Source organism: Octopus bimaculoides, chromosome 6, assembly GCF_001194135.2.
Source record: "Octopus bimaculoides isolate UCB-OBI-ISO-001 chromosome 6, ASM119413v2, whole genome shotgun sequence".
Classification (NCBI taxonomy): Eukaryota; Metazoa; Mollusca; class Cephalopoda; order Octopoda; family Octopodidae; genus Octopus; species Octopus bimaculoides.
In genome coordinates, this window is record NC_068986.1 from 72242220 (window position 1) to 72264142 (window position 21923).

At 33.9% G+C, this 21923-nt stretch overlaps 2 protein-coding genes across 4 annotated transcripts in view; one reads left to right on the plus strand and one right to left on the minus strand.

Moving 5' to 3' along the window:
* Positions 1-18599, minus strand: LOC106873502 (probable ATP-dependent RNA helicase DDX47). The gene is made up of 14 exons (XM_014920891.2): positions 18469-18599; positions 17991-18137; positions 17280-17373; positions 15851-16039; positions 13920-13991; positions 12135-12205; positions 10275-10322; positions 8792-8863; positions 6441-6557; positions 4542-4688; positions 3691-3767; positions 1941-2072; positions 783-912; positions 1-147 (listed from the first exon to the last, which is right to left on the minus strand). The coding sequence occupies exons 2-14, from the start codon at positions 18078-18080 to the stop codon at positions 43-45; spliced, it is 1344 nt and encodes a 447-aa protein (XP_014776377.1). The 5' UTR covers positions 18081-18137; positions 18469-18599; the 3' UTR covers positions 1-42.
* Positions 18507-21923, plus strand: part of LOC106873513 (PHD finger-like domain-containing protein 5A) — a 10402-nt gene continuing 6985 nt past the window's right edge. The window contains exons 1-2 of one of the 3 annotated variants that reach the window (XM_052968863.1): positions 18525-18597; positions 20228-20457. In XM_052968863.1, the coding sequence (XP_052824823.1) occupies positions 20436-20457 (22 nt within the window). In that variant the 5' untranslated portion in view covers positions 18525-18597; positions 20228-20435. Of the gene's footprint in view, positions 18598-19051; positions 19150-20227; positions 20458-21923 lie in introns of those variants that run through there. The other 2 variants (XM_014920901.2, XM_014920919.2) reach the window with 2 other exon arrangements.

Genomic DNA, 21923 nt, shown 5'->3' on the forward strand with positions numbered 1-21923 from the left:
GATGATACAAAACATGAAGTTTTTATTTTCAACATACTACAGTTAATGTTTTTTCTTCTTCTTAAACTTCTTTTTTGGTCCAGAATATGCTTCTACTTCTTCATCATCTTTATGTTTTCGTTTCTTATTAAAACTTTCTGACAGTTCCTGGAATAATTTGGGAAAAAATTATTTTTGTCTCTATAATATATGACCATATAAAATAAAACCCTACATAATTATCAAATTACATCATAGATGACCTATTTTAGCCATTAAAAAAAGGTGTAAATTTTTTTATTTATTTATTTATTTGTGTTAAAAGAATTGTGTCAGTCACCAATTTGCAGTGAGGTGATGAAAATTTTGATATTCAAGAAACAGATGAAAGTTGAATTTAATAGTTTTTGTTTATTTTTATATAAATAAAACGGTTCTTTCACATCTCAGACTATATACTTATGTTTACCACTAATTTCAATCTGTTCAAAAAAAAATCTAACTGGTGAGATGATTAGCTTCTGCAACTGCATCTTGCTGAATTATACAGAATATACATCCTAGGTTGGTATAAAAAAATATGTGTGTGTGTATATATTTTCAATTGGGTATAAACCTTGTAGTTTGCTTTATAAACACATATAAATGCAAAAAAAGTATCTGCTGGTAAAGTGAAGAGGAAACAATTGTAGTATAATGCAACAAAGTATATTTGTTCAATCCAATCTCTTAGTTACACTTATAAGTATTACAAATGATGTTCTATAGAACCAAGTAGTGTTAATGATTGTAAGTATACTCACTAGCTTTGCTAAACGTTGTGCTTCTGAAACCCGCTCAGTCAATAACATTACTTCCTCTTCTTCAACTTTAAATAATGGAAGTTTCTTTCCAATCAAATGTTCAATTCTCTGGTATAGTTCCACATCATATCTAAAATGACAAAGTAATTGTACTTCTGTTGAATCAATGAAATTTTACAGTGGTTGACAACTATGACAAAATCCAGATTATGATTTCTAATCTCCTACGGTTCAGACTAAATTCAATAAGAATACCAGGCCAGGAGCTACTTGCCATAAATTTTAGGGTTGCTTTAACTGAGGAAATAACAACTTTGAAGATATTTCTACAATACTTGTTACAAAGCATAAAATTCTTTGAGCATACCAAATATTAAAAAATAAGCTTATTCATTATTTCATGATTTTTAAACTTGAAATACACTTACTTTTTTTTACATGGCACTAGAAATAATCACTATAACTTTATGTCTAGATTCATCATCATTTAACATTTGTTTTCCATGCTGGCAAGCTAGAGAGCTGCATCAGGCTCCAGTTCTCCACCTACCAGCTTCTGTCAAACCATATCTTTGATCGATTTTATCTCTAAAACATCATCACCATCTTCATGATTTAAAGTCCATGTCCTCAGAAGTCATGGTTGGGTGGTTTTTGCAGGATCTGATGGGTCCAAGGATTGCATCATGCTCCAATGTCTGCTTTGGCATGCTTCCTATGGATACCCTTTCTAATACCACCCACTTTACAGTGAGTATTGGGTGCTTTCTTGAGCCACCAACACTAGTGAGATGATTATGCAGCTTGCAAGCCTACAAAACTTGAGGAGAGAGGCTTCATGCTAACAGGTGAGGGCTAAGGATTGAGAGAAGAGGATGGGGCAGAGCAAGTTTTTGTTGTGGGGGGAGCTACATTTTACAAAATATTCAAATCTATTTGACTGACAGTTGTGACCATGACTGTCAATATTTTATGACAGTAATCATTGTTTTATTATAGGTAAAGAACTTCTAGTCTAACAAAAGAAGTAATATAAATTAGACGATCTAATTTTAATATTATTATTATTGTTATTATTACACTTGAGTTATACAAATTTTATTATCTTTCTTACAGTATATTTTCATATTCATTGAATCATACATTAGAAATACTCACTGTGTTACAAAAGTTATGGATTTGCCTGATCGTCCAGCTCGAGCAGTTCGTCCAACACGGTGAATATAATCTTTAGAACGCATTGGGATATCAAAATTAATTACTATGTCCACATGGGGAATGTCAAGACCTCTGGCAAATACAAAAGAATACATGCTTATTTCTATTATCAATGTAGGAAAGAATGGATTACTTACATTTAGCATTATTGGTTCTCATATTTCTAATTTGGATTGGGTTATAGGGGTTTAGCAGAACTGTTTATGTAGACTTCAGGATATTAATTATATAAATGTGTTGAAGATGAAGAAATAAACAAAAACAGCAAGTGTAGGGAATTTGTCAGTCAAAGCTACATAAAAATTTGACATGACTTAGAAAAACTGGTGCTTTATCTACCATCATCATTATACTAAAGAGTCATCTTGGTGAAACTCATATTTCCCAACTAAAGGAAAACAGAAGTTTTATTTAACCTAAGGAGATGACGCATCAGAAAAGAAAAATAACACTCATCTATTGCATGATTATAGTAATGTTCATTAAAAAAGTATATTTGCCAAAGATTACATACATATTTAGTTTACATTATAAAAGTTAGATATTTTATTTTTTATCCTGCTACCAATTCAATTCTAACAAAGAGAAGGAAAGAGAAAAGTTAATTACAATATATTTTCACTAAAAATACAGTAGCTCATACGTTTTTAAGAGAGTAAATTAATAGGAACCGATAATGAGGTTGCTTATTTTTAGAATGACATTAAGAGTAGGTGTGAGAGGCTATGCTAAAGGGTTAAAAAATATTAATAATTTTAACCTTTACAGAATTTAAATTTCACTAAATGCCAACAGGTAAAAATTAATTATAAAAAGAATACAGATTTTATAAAATAAGCAAAAGCTGAGAATTTAAACTGCAAAACTTGATTTTACTCAAAGGTTGCAAATTAAAGAAAACAATTTCAGTGTTGGTTGTTTCAGTCAATCCAACAGAAAATCAAATAGCCTACACATTTGTTATCTGAAGGGTTAGCTTAAAACAAAAATGTATCAAATTGCTGAACTGACTTCAGCAAAGTAAGCATCAAATAAGCTCAACTTGCTCCTTTCAAGTAAAATGATCATCAAAATCTCTGGAGAAACCCAAACAAAATGAATCAAACTTGGTGGAATATGTGTGGAGTGCTACACAACTGTACACAGCATAAAAGAACATGGATAAGAAGAGAAAAGCTTGGCATATATGGGGTGTTGAGCCTTTTAAACATTTGTTCAGTTACCTTCATCTCAGGTTCATTTGAGGAGGGCACACTGAAACTACTCTAGAAAACATTTGTCCTAACAAACAATTTAATAAAAATGATTGAATTTGTTGTAGAATCTAAATCATATCAAAATGAAAGAAAAGCTCATTGTTCCATGAGCTCTGGAGGTTCATAGAGCCAGTGATTAACTCTACTTATTGTAACATTAAAAAAGCTGAAGGTAAACTTCCTCCTGTATAAGATACTAGACAATTATAGAAAGCCTAAGATTGATTCACCAGCTAGAAGAAAACTAAAGGTCTAGGTGTAAGTAATTAACTCTAGGATGAAACACTTTCAATAAAATATAAATTTATAATTAGAGGCATCATTCAAAATATTCATTTGGTTATTTCACCTTTATCAATCAATCAATGCATGCATGGAAAAATGTATATGAAAAAATATTTATACTGTAGAAAGAAAAGTTGATTGCAACATACCTACTAGCAACATCAGTTGCAAGCAGAACAGAATTAGACTTGCTGCGAAATTTGTTGAGTGATCCAAGTCTCTTTTCCTTTGGTTAAGAAAATCAAAATATATTTTTAAAAAAGCAAAATGCATATAAAAATTATCAATAATTAAAAAAGATTAAAGTTAAAACCTTAAAATGTTAATAGAAAGTATATAAAAGACAACAATTTTGAATATTAATAAACTCAGTCTACTAATTGGATGCTTTTTCCAACCTTTTCCACATGAAAGTTTATAATCAGAATAATATTGTATAAATTTTTTTTAATGGGTTGGTGAAAAGAGGAAGAACAGTGCTCATGACACTTTTCAGGGACTCTGAGACTTGTAAGAGGAAATTATTCCTGACTGGAAATTTATCATGAATACTTGCAACAGTGGGACTCCACTAAAGGCATTTAAGGGCTAACTAGTGTTTTTAAACCAAATGACAGTTTAAGTGTAACACCTAAAAACAGAAACAAACCAACCAACAGGCTCACATAATTCCTGTCTACTGAAATTTCAGTCAGTACCAAAGTCAATCCAGAGTTATGGAAGAAAACATTTGACGAAGGAACCACACTGTGGGATTGAACTCAAAACCTTCTAGTTGCAAAATTAACTTCTTAACACAGCTATGCCTAACCTGTAGTCTTAAAAGGATACTCTAAATGAAAATTATTTCATTTGTAGTAGGAAGTCTTACAAATAAGACCAAAAACTGAAATCAAAATAACTAAAACTTTACTAGCATGAAAGAACATTTAAGTTGGATAATTTAAGTTTTTCTTAGCCACTGTTATAAAGGTATTATAATTGTTAAAATTTAACCCACCTGTGAAAGTTGACCATGTAAAGGAATTGCACTTATGCCAAGGTTACGTAACATCAGAGCAATACGTTGAGTACTAGAACAGGTATTACAGAAAATGATACAAGACTTCCCTGATTGTTCATTCAATACAAAAGTGAGGTAAACATCCTGGAAAAGATTTTTAAATGAATGAAGAAACATTAGAGAAAAATTTAAACAAAATTTTGAATTCTTTTAAAATGAAATTAGCTTGTGTGATAATTCATTTGGTTAAGAAGTCAGGAGAAGCTTTAAGCATAAGTCTTTAAAATCTAGTTGAACAAACTATTAAAGACTTAGTCCACAGCATTATTAGATTCAGCTTGCAATAAATATTGTTGTTGTTGGCACTCCGTCGCTTACGACGTCGAGGGTTCCAGTTGAACCGATCAATGGAACAGCCTGCTCGTGAAATTAACGTGCAAGTGGCTGAGCACTCCACAGACATGTGTACCCTTAACGTAGTTCTCGGGGATATTCAGCATGACACAGTGTGACAAGGCTAACCCTTTGAATTACAGGCACAACTGAAACAGGAAGTAAGAGTGAGAGAAAGTTGTGGTAAAAGAGTACAGCAGGGTTCGCCACCATACCCTGCCGGAGCCTCGTGGAGCTTTAGGTGTTTTCGCTCAATAAACACTCACAATGCCCGGTCTGGGAATCGAAACCGCGATCCTATGACCGCAAGTCCGCTGCCCTAACCACTGGGCCATTGCGTCTCCACTGCAATAAATATATATTTTGAAGAATAATCAACAGCAGGCAAGAAAGCTCTTTTTTTTAACAAAACTAATATAAATTTGAAGAAATGAGATAATCATTAAAATAACAAATATATTATTATGTAGGATGTTGTTGTCTAGCCCTAGGTCAGTACTAATCAAGAAGAGGCATTACATTATCCTAGATGCATGTCTCCTTTTTTAAAACCTTACAGTATGTATGAGGAAATGGCTGATATTTCTAGCAGGTTGAATGACCATGTAGAATCCTCTTTGGTTTATGTAAACAGTTATTAAATCTATCTGGTTATCATGTATGATTATAAAGGAAACCAACATTTTTACTTTTTTTTTTTAATACAAGAACAGCGTACAAATATTGACTATAAGAGCATTGATTTAATCATTCTTAGATTTCTCTCCCTGCTGTAACTCCACTATTGTTAATCAATAGAACATTGATATGGCTAAGCTTAATTTCAATAAATTTCAAATATAGCTTAGTAAATAATCAGATATTTTGTCAACTAAACAATAATATTGGCGTTATAAACAGCAAGCCATTATTATTCTGTCTAATTTCAGCAAAACAAGTTGACTTTCCAAAAATCAGTACCTCACTCGGTATTTCTGATTTTTTAATTCACGCATTTGATTTAGATGATATCTTCACCATCCTCATCATGATCATTTAACATTCATCATCCATGCTGAGTGGAGTTGGATAGTTTGACAGGATGACAAACTGCAGGACTGTGGCAAGTTCCAACGTTAGCTTTTGCATGATTTCTATGGGTGGATGCCCTTCCTAATGCCAGACACTTTACAGTGTGCACTAGATGATTTTTTTTATGGCATCAGCACTAGTGAGGTCCTTTTGACTTGCAAGACAAGAATAACTCCTCTGAGTAAGGACGTAATATTGAAGGAGATAGCTTTTGCCAGATGTTAAGAGATTAAAGTATGATAGTGGAAAAGGAACTGATGTTTTCCAGTAGAGGAGATACATGGCTACCCAAGCTAGAAAGAGAGAAAATATGGTGGTGGTGTAGTGTTGGGGGCATACCCTCAAGGTAGAAGATGTGAATATAACAGAGAAAAAGAGCAGAGGATTGGAAAGGGTGGGTGGGTAAAATCAAGAGAGTGAATTTAAAAGTACCTTAAATCTAGCTGGAATGAATAAATAGAATTGCTGGAGTTTGTCTACTGTTGTATATTTGGTTGAGACTTCCAGTCGCACTGGATTTTTCAAAGATGCCCGTTGAAGTTTAGCAACCTGAAACAAAGAAAAGTCAATGTGAAAATTCAAGAAAAGACACTTGAAACACACGTAAAGCTAAGGGAAATATGAACTTACTCACACACACACACACATTTAAATACATACATACACACACACACACACACACATATATCCCATAAATTGTACGAACTAAAAGTCAGAGGGGGACAGGGTAAACTACCTGCATCAACTTGCTATAAAAGCAGGTAGTAATTTTACCTTTTCCTTATTCTTACAAGTTTTGAAGAGTACAGTTCGATTTTAACAGTTATTTTTTCAAAGCTATAATGGAAGTGACAAAGGAGCATATTCGGCATATTTTGCTTTATGAGTTCAATAAAGGCAACAACGCAACGAAAAGTGCGAGGAATATTAATGTAATTAATATATGGAGATCGAACAATAAGCATAAGCTAGTATCCATGATGGTTCCAGAAATTTCAAGCCAGCAACTACAGCCTAGAAGATGAGCCTCGCCTTGGAAGATCTATAGAGCTCGACAAAAATGTCCTGCAAACCCTGGTGGAAGAAAATCCCATCATAACTGTTGAAGAACTAGCAGAGAATCTTGAATTTGGTCATTCAAGTCAGTGCTAGAAGGAAAACGACCAAAGGTGTTCTTCCATCAGGATAATGCTCGGCCATATACAGCAAGGATATTCCAAAAGCTAGAGCAGGTTGAATGGGAAATGATCTCCCCCACTATATTTGCCAGACATTGCCCCATATGATTATCATATATTTCACAGTCTTCAAAACCGTTTGGATAGAAAAAATATGAATTCTGTAGATGAGGTCAGAACTGTACTGGAGGAGTAATTTTCATCATGGTCAAGTGAATTTTGGAAGAAGGGCCTTGCAAGTCTACCAGATAGATGGAAGAGCATTGTAGAATATGAAGGAGAATATATTTTAGATTTAAAAAGAACTTTGTTTATCTTAATTTTGAAAAATAAACGTAGTATAAAAAAACCACATTATTTATGGGATGACCCAATATATATTTCATTTATCTTTTACTTGTTTCAATCATTAGACTGTGGCCATAATGGTGCACTACCTTGAAGAATTTCAGTTTAACTTATTGACCCCAGTACTTCTTTTTTTTTAAAGCTGATACTTATTTTATTGAACTGCCAAGTTAAGGGGACACCAACACCAATTGTCAAGTGATGATGGGGACAAACACAGACACATGTATATATATATATGTATTCAACTTGTTTCTTTCAGTTACCATCTACTAAATCCACTCACAAGGCTTTGTCAGCCCAATGCTATAATATCAGGTCATGAAGAATGAAATGTCCAATTTTCTTATGCACCAAGTTTGACAGTTGTTAACTCTAATGTTTTATCCTGACAATTCTTTGTTTTACAACATTGAAGAGTTACATCATCACTTTTCGAAATGCAATTCATGGTGTCTGATTATATTGTGAGTTTTCTCTTGTAAATCAAGTTTTGTGAACCTACGGAGAGATAAAAAATTCATGTTGTTTATGAATATGAGTTCCATCAACCCAAAACCATGTGACTGGAAAGTGAGCTTCTTAACTGCACAGTCATGCCTGCACCTATTTACATTAATACATTAATTTCCTGAATGGAGATAATTCTAAAAACAATGTTAACCCTGGGAAAAATAATCTTCTGTTTCGCAAATTGCTGACCTAAATGAAGCACTAAGTGCAAACTGAAAAGGCCTTCTTTTTTTTCTAATTCTATGAGTCTAGCAACTAAACTGCAGCACATTGCTTAAAATAGTATTTGTTTATCATATTTGTATTAATCTGTGATACATAAGGGAAAACCTAATTAACTGCAGTTGCATATAACAAACTTTTATTCAGCCCAATGATTTTTTTTCAGTCATTGTTTTACTGTATCATTAATGACAGATTTTATTTTGGCAGGCAGCTGCCAGTGGATACTGGTTATTGACAAAGTTCAAAGAAGCAGAAATGAATATCTAGCAGTGCCACCACTGCTGCTGAACTCATACATTTCTAAGTTATTTATCACTGTATATCTAAAAGAGATACTATCTCAGGATAAAACCATTGCATATAACAAATTCTAATTACTTAAATATATTCTTTTAATGTTCTAATTAATTAAACAGTGGTAAGATTTAACCAAACTGGAAATTACTCAACATAATTATATATAATTAAAGAAAATAATATCAAACAAATAAAATTTTTCTTTTTTTCTTTTTGTTTTACCTTTTTGGTCATTGTTGCAGAGTAAAGATAAGTTTTTCGATCCCGAGGAAGAGCTTGCAATATTTTGTCAATCTGATAAAAGAAGTATTTCATGGTTAGTTGTAGCAAATATTTATTTAATTTGGTTCTTACTCATAGAAAATGGTAATAAAGGAGTTGAGCTTATTTTAAAGAAGACTTTGTGGACTTCTTTTGACTATTTCAAGTATTCATAAGTTTATCATTGATATTATTGCAATACATAGTCAACCTAAGAAAATTACAATTTCATTGACAATTTTTATGAAGTACCTTCCTGAATTTGCATTCAGCCACAAAAATGAGCATTAATGCTAATAATTTTTTCGTTTCATTACATGTACCATCTTAATTGGTTCATTTTTTTTTATGCATTACATCCATCCATCATTTTGAATCCAGGTTTTGTCCCCGTTAATGGGAGTGGCCGGATCTACCTCAATGCCATAGCAACCGCTCTCACACCATCTTTACCAGTTTTGGCCGTCCTCCCTTCTCAAGTCAACTCTCCCAATCTTCTCCACATTTTCCTCAGTCTACCTTGCTTTCGCTGTCCATTTACCTCAAACTCTAGCACCCTCTTCAGAACATGCTTCTCATCCCTCCTCAACACATGCCCATACCACTGCACTCCATTTGCCCTTACCAGCTGTTCCACTGATTCCTCCAACCCTAGCATGCCCATCAAGTCCTCAGTCCTCTTATCAAACAGCCTCAGGCCACGCATTTCTCTCACCATTGCTCTCTCAGTCCTTCTCAAAATTGCCATCTCTCTTCCTCAAACACCATGTCTCACTCCCATTCAGCATTACAGCTCTCACACAACTCCTATAGACCTTTCCTTTCGTCTTCAATGAGAACCTTTTCCCATATAACAACCCTCCACATTCCCTGAACTTCACCCAGCCAAGTCTCGCACTTGCTGTTATAGCTGCTTCACATCCACCCTACCTCCCAAATAACAAAACCCTCTCAGTCTCCTCCTCATTACATAGTGTTTCCATGACTTTGCCAGCCCTCCAGCTCCTTTCTCACATCTTCCACAAACAGACTCTCTTATCAGTTTTGGGGCCACCTTCTTCATTTTCATACATCTACCATGAATCCTTTTCTCATATATCGTACACAACACTGCATTTGCCATTACCCTCCTCCCACATACACCACATGGATCCACCTTACTCACAAACACTTCTTCCACCCCACTCACCATCACCCTTGTCTTCCCGAGGTTTACCTTCAAACCCTTGCTTTCAAACACCTCCTTCCATTTCCAAAACTTCTCCCTCAATCCCTCCATCGTTTCACTCATCAGAACAAGGTCATCTGCATACTGTATCTCCATTAGCAGTCCCTCTCTTGCACATCAACCACTATTGCAAACAACAATGATGACAACACAGATCCCTGATGCACACCAACTTTCACCACAAACTTTGTATCAATAAAAAATAAATAAACTTACGTCATCTGTAAAATCCATGTTAAGAATTCTGTCTGCTTCATCCATAACCTAAATGAAATGTTCATATTAAAAGACATGAGAAGGTATATCTAAATAAAACTTCTGTAGTAAATAGTTTACTTCAATGTTTACATAAAAAGACATTTCAAAGTTTAAGGAACAAACTCAACAAATTCAATATCCTGGGTAAATCGAATTTTCTCAAACTGCAGTTCCTAGATATAGACTGCCATTTGCTTCCGTTCAGAGTGAGATCTTTTCAATGAACAATGTTGATGTTCAAGGACTCAAGCAGATGTTTTTGTTTTTTGTAATCTGATGAAATCTTTTCATACCAGGAACTAATTCTCTCCACGTACTAATTACTTTAAAAGCCTGAAATCAAAACAGATGGCATGACCAACCCATCACATATAGTATTTGATGAGGTGAGCTATATAGAGACAATCTGCCTTTTCAAACATTTATGTGTCAGCTGTAAAAGATTTCCAACTGATGCTTTATGTAGATATCTTTAAGAATCATTGATATAGAGTACATGTGTCTGATGACTGTGATAATGCAAGCATCACAGAAGCAAAGCTAGTTTCAAGTTCTTCATTTCTCCAGTGTCCCAGATGCAACCAAAGCCTTCTTAATCCTTAAGTTGATCTTTGAATCTTTTCCTACCTTCATATTCTTCATCACCCTGCCTACCATACTGCAATCAACTTCAATGGATAGCCCCTTTGTAGGATCTATTTGAGATAGGCCCTCCTTCTTTGGTAATAGCAAGTCCACATTTCTTTCTTTACAGTATTAATAAAGGGCAACAGTACTATGGATACACTTCTCCCAATCATTCTGCTTTGATATCTGGAAAACCTTGTGCTTCAGTAATTTATGTCTTAGAACATTAACAACTTTTCACTTTTGCCTTATCCTCTGGTTAAGCATAGCTGGTATCTAGCTTTTCTTGCTACAGAAATATAAATAACCTCACATACATAAAAAAATTATACACAGACACTATTTACATACTTATACATAAAAACAACCACATATATACAATCATGTATAAGGTGAAGAGTAGGGTAGAGCATTTGTTGTTGCTACTACTTGGTTTGGAGTGAGAAAAGTTATGCATTTTTGTCAAAGATACATTGTCTTGGTGTTGACATAACTATTGCACTGCAACCCTTCACACTATTATCCTAATTGTTAAAACTGCATCCCAAGGAATAAGCTCATTCTTCGCAAACAGAAAATAATTTACAACTAATCAGTTTTGGAAATAATACATTTTTAAATCTCTCAGAGAGATTTATGCAGTAGTGATACGATGAAGTAGTTGTATGCTGTCAACTTAATGTGACAGTCCTCTGAAGGGAATAATACTACTGTTGGTTAGACCTAGGAAGCTGCACCGCTTCCTGTTGGCCGTGACACATTTCCTGTGTCCTTATGTTTACAAGGGAGAGACAAGCAGCCCCACCCAGCTAAGCCTGCATCCAGAGACAGGTTTCTAAGTCCTTGCTCGTCATCAGTCTGGAGTAGCATGACCTGCTAGTCGAAGATGCCTGTCAAGCTCTTGTAAACATATAATAACAAGCAAAGACTCAGAAACATGTCTCTGGATGCAGGCTTAGCTGGGGGGGGGGGTGCTTGTCTCCCCCTTGTAAACATAAGGACACAGAAAATGTGTCAAGGCCGACAAGAAGTGGTACAGCTTCCTAGGTCTAACCAACAGTAGTATTATTCCCTTCAGGGGACTGTCACATTAAGCTGACAGCATACAACTACTTCAACGAGAGGTATATACAGCAGAGAAAGTTACCACAAAGTTTTATACAGCAATATAAAAATTACTTTTATACTTACCAAATGTTTCAAAGCTTTCATATTGAAACCTTTTGTGTTTTCAAAATGGTCAACTAAACGCCCAGGTGTAGCTGAAAATAAAACAAATCAACAATAAAAAAAATCGGTTGTGCAGAATTTTGAATGAGGATATTTTCTATTCTATAACTTTAAACTTATCAGTGCCTTTCGGGTGGAGTTTGGTAAACAGAAATTATGTGGAAGCCCACTGAATAGAATATAGTTGAATTACTCTTGTAGGAGACACTGAATCTTGGAGGAAGGCAATGGCAAACTATGTCAGTAATGTCACAATAAAGATTTGTGAGTCCACACATCAATGAAGGGAATATAATAGATGAATTGAACTTACCATCTTACTGGCATTATTTTATTGACTTTGAAAGGATGAAATTCAAAACAACTATTGGCTAGCATTAAAAAATGCTGATGAAGCTCAATAGCCTTCTTGAACAGCTTGCACATCTAACAGATGTTTGTTCTGATCCGATCCTCACAGATATTTCAATAACATACAATACCATCTTAAAACACAGTGATCATAGTTTGAATTTTTCATATCGTGAAATTCTTTGTTGCTAGTGGAGGTAAGTTTTTAAAAATTTATTCCAGCTCTCGACCATAATCAATATACAATCACTGACACTCCTCTATTTCTAATTATAGCATCAAAGTAAATACATCTCTTCTGTGACTTCCACCTATCCCTTGAAGCACATGGTCTTCTTCATTTCATAATGGATTCTGCTGTTAGCTACTCTAGTTTCATTTACAGTTCTGCTGGATCAATGAATACTATCCACTGATTCATGATACAAATTCAGGTAGAGCAAACTCACTGAAATTTTAAAAACTGAATCAAGCCTAATATCCACATGACAACGGACACTATTAAAAAATAATAATTGGATATTAAGTAACCCAACTGAAGATGTTAAACTTAATTTTAAACAGTAACAAATATTGAAGTCTGAAATTGTATATGACAAGAATTAAGTTCACTAAATGAAGAAATATGCTTGTAAGTATAACAGTCATACTTATATGAATATACTATTTATTCAATAAGAGAATAGTTTTTGCTTTTATTTGTCAGTGTCCATTAAAAAACTTTGAATAAAAAGTGTCTTAAGCACAGGAAACTGCCAGAAGTTTCAGTCCTTTGTTGTCTCCTCTGTGAAGTCCAACATCTGAAGATCCTTTCTCACCACTTCATCCCACATCTGCCCCAAGGCAGTAAGCTAGTAGGAACCTTACTATGCTAGACAAAATGCTTAGTGGTTTTTCTTCCAGCTTTTTAGATCCTGAATTCAAATGCTGCCAAGGCCAACTTTGATTTTCATTTTTTGAGGGTCAGTTAAAATAAGTACCAGACAAGCATTGATATCAGTGTAATTGACTAACCCTCTCCCACTGACCTTCTGCCAATATTTGAAACAATTATTTCTATTTGGGAGTGGTAGGATAACAGAATTGGTTGAGTGAAGATAAAATGTCTCTGTTTGGCTGTCTCATTATGTTAAATCTTTTACCAGTACTGACAATGCCTTTCATCATACAAGGCTGGTAAGATAAGAACCATTCTATAAGAGTTTATTTCGCTTTCTTACAGGTTAATAGGATGGTAACCAAAATAGAAGTGTTTTTGTGTATTTAAGAAGTCTCTTGTTGTAAGGTTGAAAAGTGTACTTTAACCATTCCAAGTCCATCTTTCTGAAAGAGACCTTACAGTAGCCTTTAAAACTTTCAGTAATTCAGTTTGAAAATAGCAGAAAAACTACTTACCAATAACTATATGAGGCTTTTTGGCCAGAACTAATGCTTGAGTCATCATATCAACACCTCCAACAATCACAGCTGAAAAGACAGCAAAAATTTTAGCTTTAGCTTTTCAACAAGCTAACAAATGAAGTACAAGGAAACATTGAAGAATCAACAGAAGATACAAAGTCTGGAGTTATCAATCATACTTGCTAAAATCAGATTAAAATGATACTAGTCATTTAGCTAACATTTTCTTCCCTTCATTACATCAAATTTATTGATTTGAAATTTTCCTCACACTACACAATGGCACAAGCAGATCTGCAGGTAACTTTCTCGAATCATTGTGATATTGCACAGGTATTATCAATTAATTGGGTTTTTTTTTTTTTTTACACGAGTTGAAATACATGTTTTCATGTCTAAAAATATTAATCTATTTTAGTTAAGGGACTGCTGGTAAACTAGTTTTAGCAATAGTGATAAATGAGGTTATGATCAGTTGTAAAGGAGTTGATGCAAGAAGAGCAATTTATCAGATTAAACTTTGCTATTTGTTTTACAGTTCTTGATCCATTATGTCATGCTGGGTTAAAGACACTTGACTATTTGCTTATGACTTGTTTGGATAGTTAGTTTGCAGTAGCATGTTATACTCAAGAAGACCTGTCCTCCACAGCAGAAGTGTTAAAGCTGCATCCCCTGGTGAAGAAGATTGGCCTGCAAGAGTCCTGTGCCAGTGCCACATAAAAAGCACTCATGCCAGTAGCACGTAAAAGAGCTCATGTTGGTGACATGTAAAAGCACTCATGCCAGTGGCATGTTAAAAGCACCCAGCACACTGTAAAGTGGTTGGCATTAGAAAGGGCATCCAGCCATGGGGACCAAGCCAAATCAGACTGGAACCTGGTGCAGCTTCCCAGCTTGTTAGCTCTGGTCAAACTGTCCAATGCATGCCAGTATGGAAAACACATTAAATAATGATGATGATGTCATTCCAAAGTCGATTAATTTTACAAATATTAAATAAAAGTATTCAGCACCAACAAATACTGCAAAATAAGAAGTGAACAGTAGTGTGCAACCTGTGACTAACCCTTTGATACCAACCTGCTTGAGGCTGCCCCTAGCTCTATGATACAGACTTCCTGTTTGAAAGTGATCGAAACTAAAACTTTCTTTCAAACTTTCCTGTTAATTTATATTCCAAACACCAGCTTCATAACGACTAAATAATTTTATAAAATTCCTCATTATTTATTTTCAAAATGAATTAAAACAAAGGCAGTATATTTCAGAAGAAATAATATAACGAAGGGATTAAATTCCACAAAAGATTTCTATCACTTAGTCAGAAGGAATGTAGTACCTGTGTTTTTTTTCAGGGCCTCTGTTACTAGTAAGAGGAGATATCAGACATGAATGTTGCAATAGAGTAAACTTCACTAAAGGTACCCAAGGATCAAATGATGGGATTAAACCAAGTGACAACTTAATTTGTAAAAAGACAACATTAAATACTATTTCATTCAACCTGTGATACTGTAATATATTTGAGAAAGATATGAACATTATAACTTCATTTTTTACTTTCCCTATAAATCTGAGGTCATGAACTTTTGTGAAAAAAAAAACAAATCAATATGAATCAGAAGTCCAAAAGTTTTTAGTAAAACCCACATTAATTATGAAAATAACCCAGCCATAAAGTCAAATAGGTTTGTGATTATTCAATAATATACAGAGTAACAACTTATGTATATGTCATCTTAGGTCTTTTGCACTAAACAAATTTTTTAAATTTCAAACAAGATGGAGGAAAAAAAATATTGATGACTTCTTGTTATAAAAAAAGAATCACTGTTAGGGAATACATTTTAAGAAACTACCTTTGCTAATGTCAAAGTTTAACTTTTTCAATAATTACTAACTGTATTTAGAACATCTCTTACCACATTTGATACTAATAGCAGCTCCTAAAGCCTCAATTTGTTCAGATATCTGGAAAGCTAACTCTCGAGTTGGAGTGAGAATTAGACCAAATAAACGCTGGGGGTTTTCCAAGAGAGCTTGAAGAATAGGTATTGCAAATGCTCCAGTTTTTCCTGATCCAGTTTCTGCCAAACCAATGACATCCTTTCCTGAGCAAAAGAAAGAAATCAATATTTACTTTTGAATACAAAACAAAACTAAATTTTTTTTACAAAATGATATATTTACTTGTTTACAAAAATGTTCAGCATGCTTTGGCAAATGCCTTTTACTATAGCCCCATGCCAATCAAAGCCTGGTAAGTGGATTGATAGATGGAAACTGTGTGTATGTGCATGTTTGTGTCTTCTTGTCTTGACACATGAGTGATAGTTGTAAGAAAATATCACCATCATACAAGTTGTATCATTTGTTTCTAGTCTTCCATCACAAGATGTTCAGCTAAGGGAAAATAAGAAATATTACCTTACTTGCAAAAAGGTGAGGGTTAGTGTCAAGAAGGGAATCTGGCCATAGGAAAACTGCTACAACAAATTCTGTCTAACACACACAAGCATGGTAAAGTGGATGTTAAAACGATGATGAACACCAGTGGCATAACTACAAAAATGTGGCCCCACTCCTTTCCTCACAATGATTTTGTTACCCTGCAGTTTTCTTAAAATAGCATCTTTTAATGAAATTTCCATGAGGAGATACATTTTAGGTGTGCAAACTGTGATCATTGGGGTGTGGGGGCTGAAAACAATCATCATTTCCATGCTGGCATGGGTTGGACAGTCTGATAGGAGTTGGCAAGGCCAGGGGCTGCACAAGGTTCCATGGCCTGTTTTGACTTGGTTTCTACAGCTGGACGTCCTTAATGTAACCACTTTACAGAGTGTACTGGATGCTTTTTATGTGGCACCATCACCGGTGTCTTTTAAGTGACACCAGCACCAACAGTAATGTCTTTTACATGGTGCCTTAGTGACTGAGCAAAGATTTTGGCTTTTCTGAAAGACCTTTCCTCCCCACCCATCACAGATTTTGTTAAATGCTTATTTTTTAATGAAATTTTCCAGAGCCAAGCTTTCAAGGTGAGGATTATGATTATCACAACAGACTTTTTTTTTTTTGCAGTGTGTCAGGTAATTCCCAGCCTCTCTGGACCTTATAACCTTCTATGTTTGAAGTGAAATTTAAGTAGCTTTCCATCTTTGCTCAGGAAAATTCTCTGAAGGAGATGTCACATTCTGTAAAAACTGGCTTCATTAAGTTAACTTATACTGGTTGTCGCATCAACAATTTTGATAAATAAAGTAAGCAAAAATTGCTATGTTGGTGGACAGAGATTCTAACTGGAATTAAAAGCAAAATCACAGGAATTACAGAAATGAATATTACTACCTTTTAATGCAACAGGTATTGCTTCTTTTTGTATTTTGGTTGGATGCTTCCATTTCAGAAGTTCACATGCTTCACATAATACATCGACGACACCCTGGAAATAAATATAAGTGATTAGTGCAATAATAATGGTTTCAAATTTTGGCCCATGTCCAGCAATTTAAGGGTGAGAAGTTAAGTCAATCACACCGACCCCAGAGCTCAACCGGTGCTTATTTTATTGATCCCGAAAGGATAAAAAGCGAAGCCGACCTCGGTGGCATTTCAACTCAGAATGTAAAGATAAAGAATGTAGCTAAGCATTTTGTCCGACACTCTAACGTTTCTGCCTAATAATTTTAATACGTAGATAACTTGAGGCTTTAAATTAGATGAAAGGGAAGTTGTGACATTTATGCCTTTCCCAATGATTAAATGTCATAAGAAAAACGCTCAAATCAAGTTAATTGACAAAAGGTCTAACAATAAATAAAACAAGAATCATGTAGGAATTTAATTTAATAAAAAAAAATTAGAATCAATGTTTCTAATTAAAAGGAAATATTATGAGAAAATATTTAAGCGTGTTCTTTAGTTTGTTTTCTCCAATACGGCTTAGACCATGTGTTCGAACACAAGCATTGGTGATACTACGACACATGTTAATATTACATTCAATTCAAACGAAATGTATTGGAAAATAAAAATCAAGTAGTCGTAAATGTCTCTTACCAAAGAACTAAATGTGACTTCCTCATTTTCATCGAATTTTGGCACTGATTCCTTTTCTCCTGGATCTGGTTTACCTTTAGCTTTTTCCATTTTCTGAGATTTCAGATTCCGGAAGTTTAGTATAGATGTTATTACAAAAACTGTGATCTGAAAATAATACACTTCCTGAAAGTTATTTAATATTTAACATTACAGCATTATTTTGGTTTGGTAAAATATACCCTACAGAATTTTATTGAGTTAATAATTAACATCAAAAACGTATACGAGTTAACAATTTAAAATGTATTTTATCTTTTTTATAATTATAGTTATGAATAAAAGAGAAGGAAGTATGCTAATTGTTTTAAATTAATTATACTCTTTATTATGTGGGCAGAGAAATCGTAATCATTGATGAAATAAAGTTTATAATCTAAAACTATTTGTAAAAAATTGGTGATCTTTGGCAAAATATTAAATGAATGAATTTTGTTACCTAAGTTTTTCTTCTTTTCGTTACCGCTACGTAAACAATTCCTTATTTTGGAGTTACTCATCCATAGTTTCACCCTCATGGCGAAACATCATCCAGATTTAATTTTTTGCCGAAAACAACCTGGTGTTGGTAAGTAAAATTCTATAGAACGTTAGACTAATGATAAAGTACTGTAAATATCTCAACAAATGATTACAATAATTAAGAAACTCGTGAAAATTAGTATTTTGAATTTTTTGCCTCGTCGGCAATGACTCTTATAAAATGAGACTGATATAATTTGACTTGTGTAGCATTAAATGTATATTTATTCTTCTATTATAGCATTAAAGAATTGGTATAAATGTATTTAGTGCAGTTCTTTTCTATTCTGTTGCCATACATTTCTGTCAGCGTTTCCATTTCTCATATTTACCGGAAGAAGTTATCGGTTCAATTATAAATGCCAAATCTATTATTCAAAAGATGTAATGTTCAAATAACTGAATTGTTTATTTTTATTGGCATATAGATAATTATCTCTAATTCTTTATGATAATTATTTTATCTGCTTAAACTATATTAAATACATAAAACTCGTTGTTTTATGCCATCAATAGAATGATTTGTTTGTACAACTAAACAAAGGGCCTTTTTTTCCGGCAGCTGTCCACTGCAATATTACAATTCAAATGTCTCCCGGTAATATTACAATTTAATATTATATATAGCTAAGTTTGTTTTGATTCGTTAATAAAACATTTAAATTGTCATTCCTAAAAAGTATTATAATTCACCCCTCTTAATCTTCCAAACAGTTGAAAATTAAAGGCCTCAAATTATTTGCCGGACACAACAGGCTAATTAAGTACTACATTTGCCGGTGTAAAAGAGGCGCTTTTTTTCTTCTTTTTTTTCCATTTTCAAATGTATCAAAAATTGCCTTGTGTATAATGCCGTACCCTAGGGAGCCAGGTAAACGGATGAAAGTAAAGAATACGTACACTCGGTGGTTAGAGTTAGGGTTTAGGATTAGGGTTAAAGTTTTTGTTACACTGAAAACGGGTGGTGTATGTATTCTTTACCTCCGCCAGGTAAACGTAAGTTCGTAAGGCGACAATAATTGTTATTAATACTAAAATATTGTAAAGAAACGAAAATGTATCGTTCTGATAAACATGTAACAGTTGGGTTAATTAGTAAACAATAATGAGATGTCGGCGTCGTAATCTGTTTGTAAGGATTGGTTCTTCGTTGATTTCCATTATGTAAAGATGAAAGATAGTGATTGAAGTTGTAAAGAAAATATTTATTTACCCTTACATCGAATATACCTTGCCTCGACAGGCAGGTGATAAAATCCTAGAACCTGTGAAGTAAAAAAGTTAATTTTGACCTGTGTGTTCTTATTGTAGTAGTAACTCATAGTGAGAGATATGGTAATGTGCAGAGAAGACAAAGTTAGTTAGTGAAAGTCAGAGAGTGTGGGAAGTTGGGTCTCATAGGTGCTGACAGTAAATTTCATTTCTCCATTTGACCATTGTCTTTAGTAGCTGCCTTGCTTGTGGTCATGATTCTAGCATTCTGTTCCTTAACTCATGGTAGCTGTCTCTGATTCAAGTTGTCATTCATTAACTAACCGATTGTCACAAGCCGACTAACTGATTTTTGCTTGGGGTTCTTGCTTTTATAACTATCCAGAAGGATAGACATATCATTGAAAACAATAAATTTAGTTGGTGGTTTTTATTATCTTAATTCGAGCTTTTTTGTGGTCTAGGTGAGGTTAGAAAGGCCAAATGGTGAAGACATTATTTCGGCCTAGCTAAGGCATCTGGAAAATGTAAAACTGCCATCACAGAAAAAAAACCATTGTTCCACCGTGAGAAAAGTTCTGTTGAAGTGTTAATTTAAATTTGGCTATGGTGGATCGAATCCACTTCATGCCTGCAAGATCCACTACAAACACATGAAAAATTGCTGATGCTATGTTGGCAGTTATACAAAGAGGTTTGGTCATCTCATTATATTTTCTTCCCCACTATACATAACCTACACCTGATGTGTCTTACATTATTTAATAACTCTGTTACCTTTAAGAAACATTTTTTAAATTATCCTAATGAAAGAAGATGGCAGGCATTTTAAGTTTTCATCCACCTGTCATCTATTTGCAATGAGTGGATGACAACAAAACCATAGCGATGGAGTGTCACCTTGGTGGTCAATTACTTTAACATAAAGCATCACAGCCAAGATAGTTTATTTATGATAAATTTATGGTTTCATACTTTATTCTATTATACTGTCAGCATTGTATTTACATGTACAGAACCGTACATTCTCTTTCAAAACTACTTTAAAATATACTTCAATAAGTGTGTGATGAAACATACTTGTAAAATAGGGTTGTGTCTAATACGAGAGTTCCTGAAGAAACTGGCGAAGTGAAATACTTACGTTTCGGACATTTGTCTTTTGGAAACTGAGATTATGTTAGAAGTATCGCCTTGGTCATAATTGCCAACAAAGCCACTTCTATACAGTTGCTTGAATTACTAGAAATAAGCCGGATAACATTCTACCATCTTCAGAAAAAGAAGGAAGCATTTGTACAAAAATACTGGGTTGTTACTACTGAAACGTCATTGGTCAAGATTGTCCTGGAACTAAAAAAAAATTTTCTTTTTTTAAACTTGAAAATAATTGTCTTCATCTTAATACTAGGGATTGCTTATTCATCAAAATTATGTATCCAACATTCATCATTCTATAATGTCTGTTCAGAAAATAATATTTTGAAAACATGGAATGCTTTTTCTTTTCTTTATTTAACAATATATTGCTGACTTTTTTGTATTTGTTGGATCTATGGCAGTGGGTGGGGAGACTGCCAATAGCTTTTTTATGCCTTCATAGATTAGATAATAGTAATTACTGAGTTAGGTTTATGATCAGTATGAAAATTAATAGTTGGAGGGAATAAGTAGACAGGGAGGAAAACTCTAGGAGTGTGTGGTCACTGGGAAAAAGATTGACTAAAATGTTTTAGTTAAAGTGTCTAGTAGGAGTAATGAGAAGAAAAAGTGAGTTACTAACACTTTAGCATTCACATTACTCTCAAATATAATGCTAATTAATACACATTGTTTTGAATTTATGATTCATTATCTCGTAGCTTCAAGGTTTTGATCATTTGATTGTTTATTTTTACAATGCTATTGTAGTGTATGTGTGAAAGGCTGCCCTTGACCAGTTTAAACATAAAACAGGTAAAATATTCGAGCAGGTTTCAGCTAGATCATAAGAATAGATCTGATGAGAGAAGTAAGGTTACATACACACAGTATGTGTTGAAGGGGAACCTATCTGTTGTCTGCTTAAGATTGTGTGTGGTTGGAGTTAACAGTGATTATCATTAATGTAGAGAAGATAGGATTTTGGGGGTTAATTTACATCCTCACTAAATAAGAAGT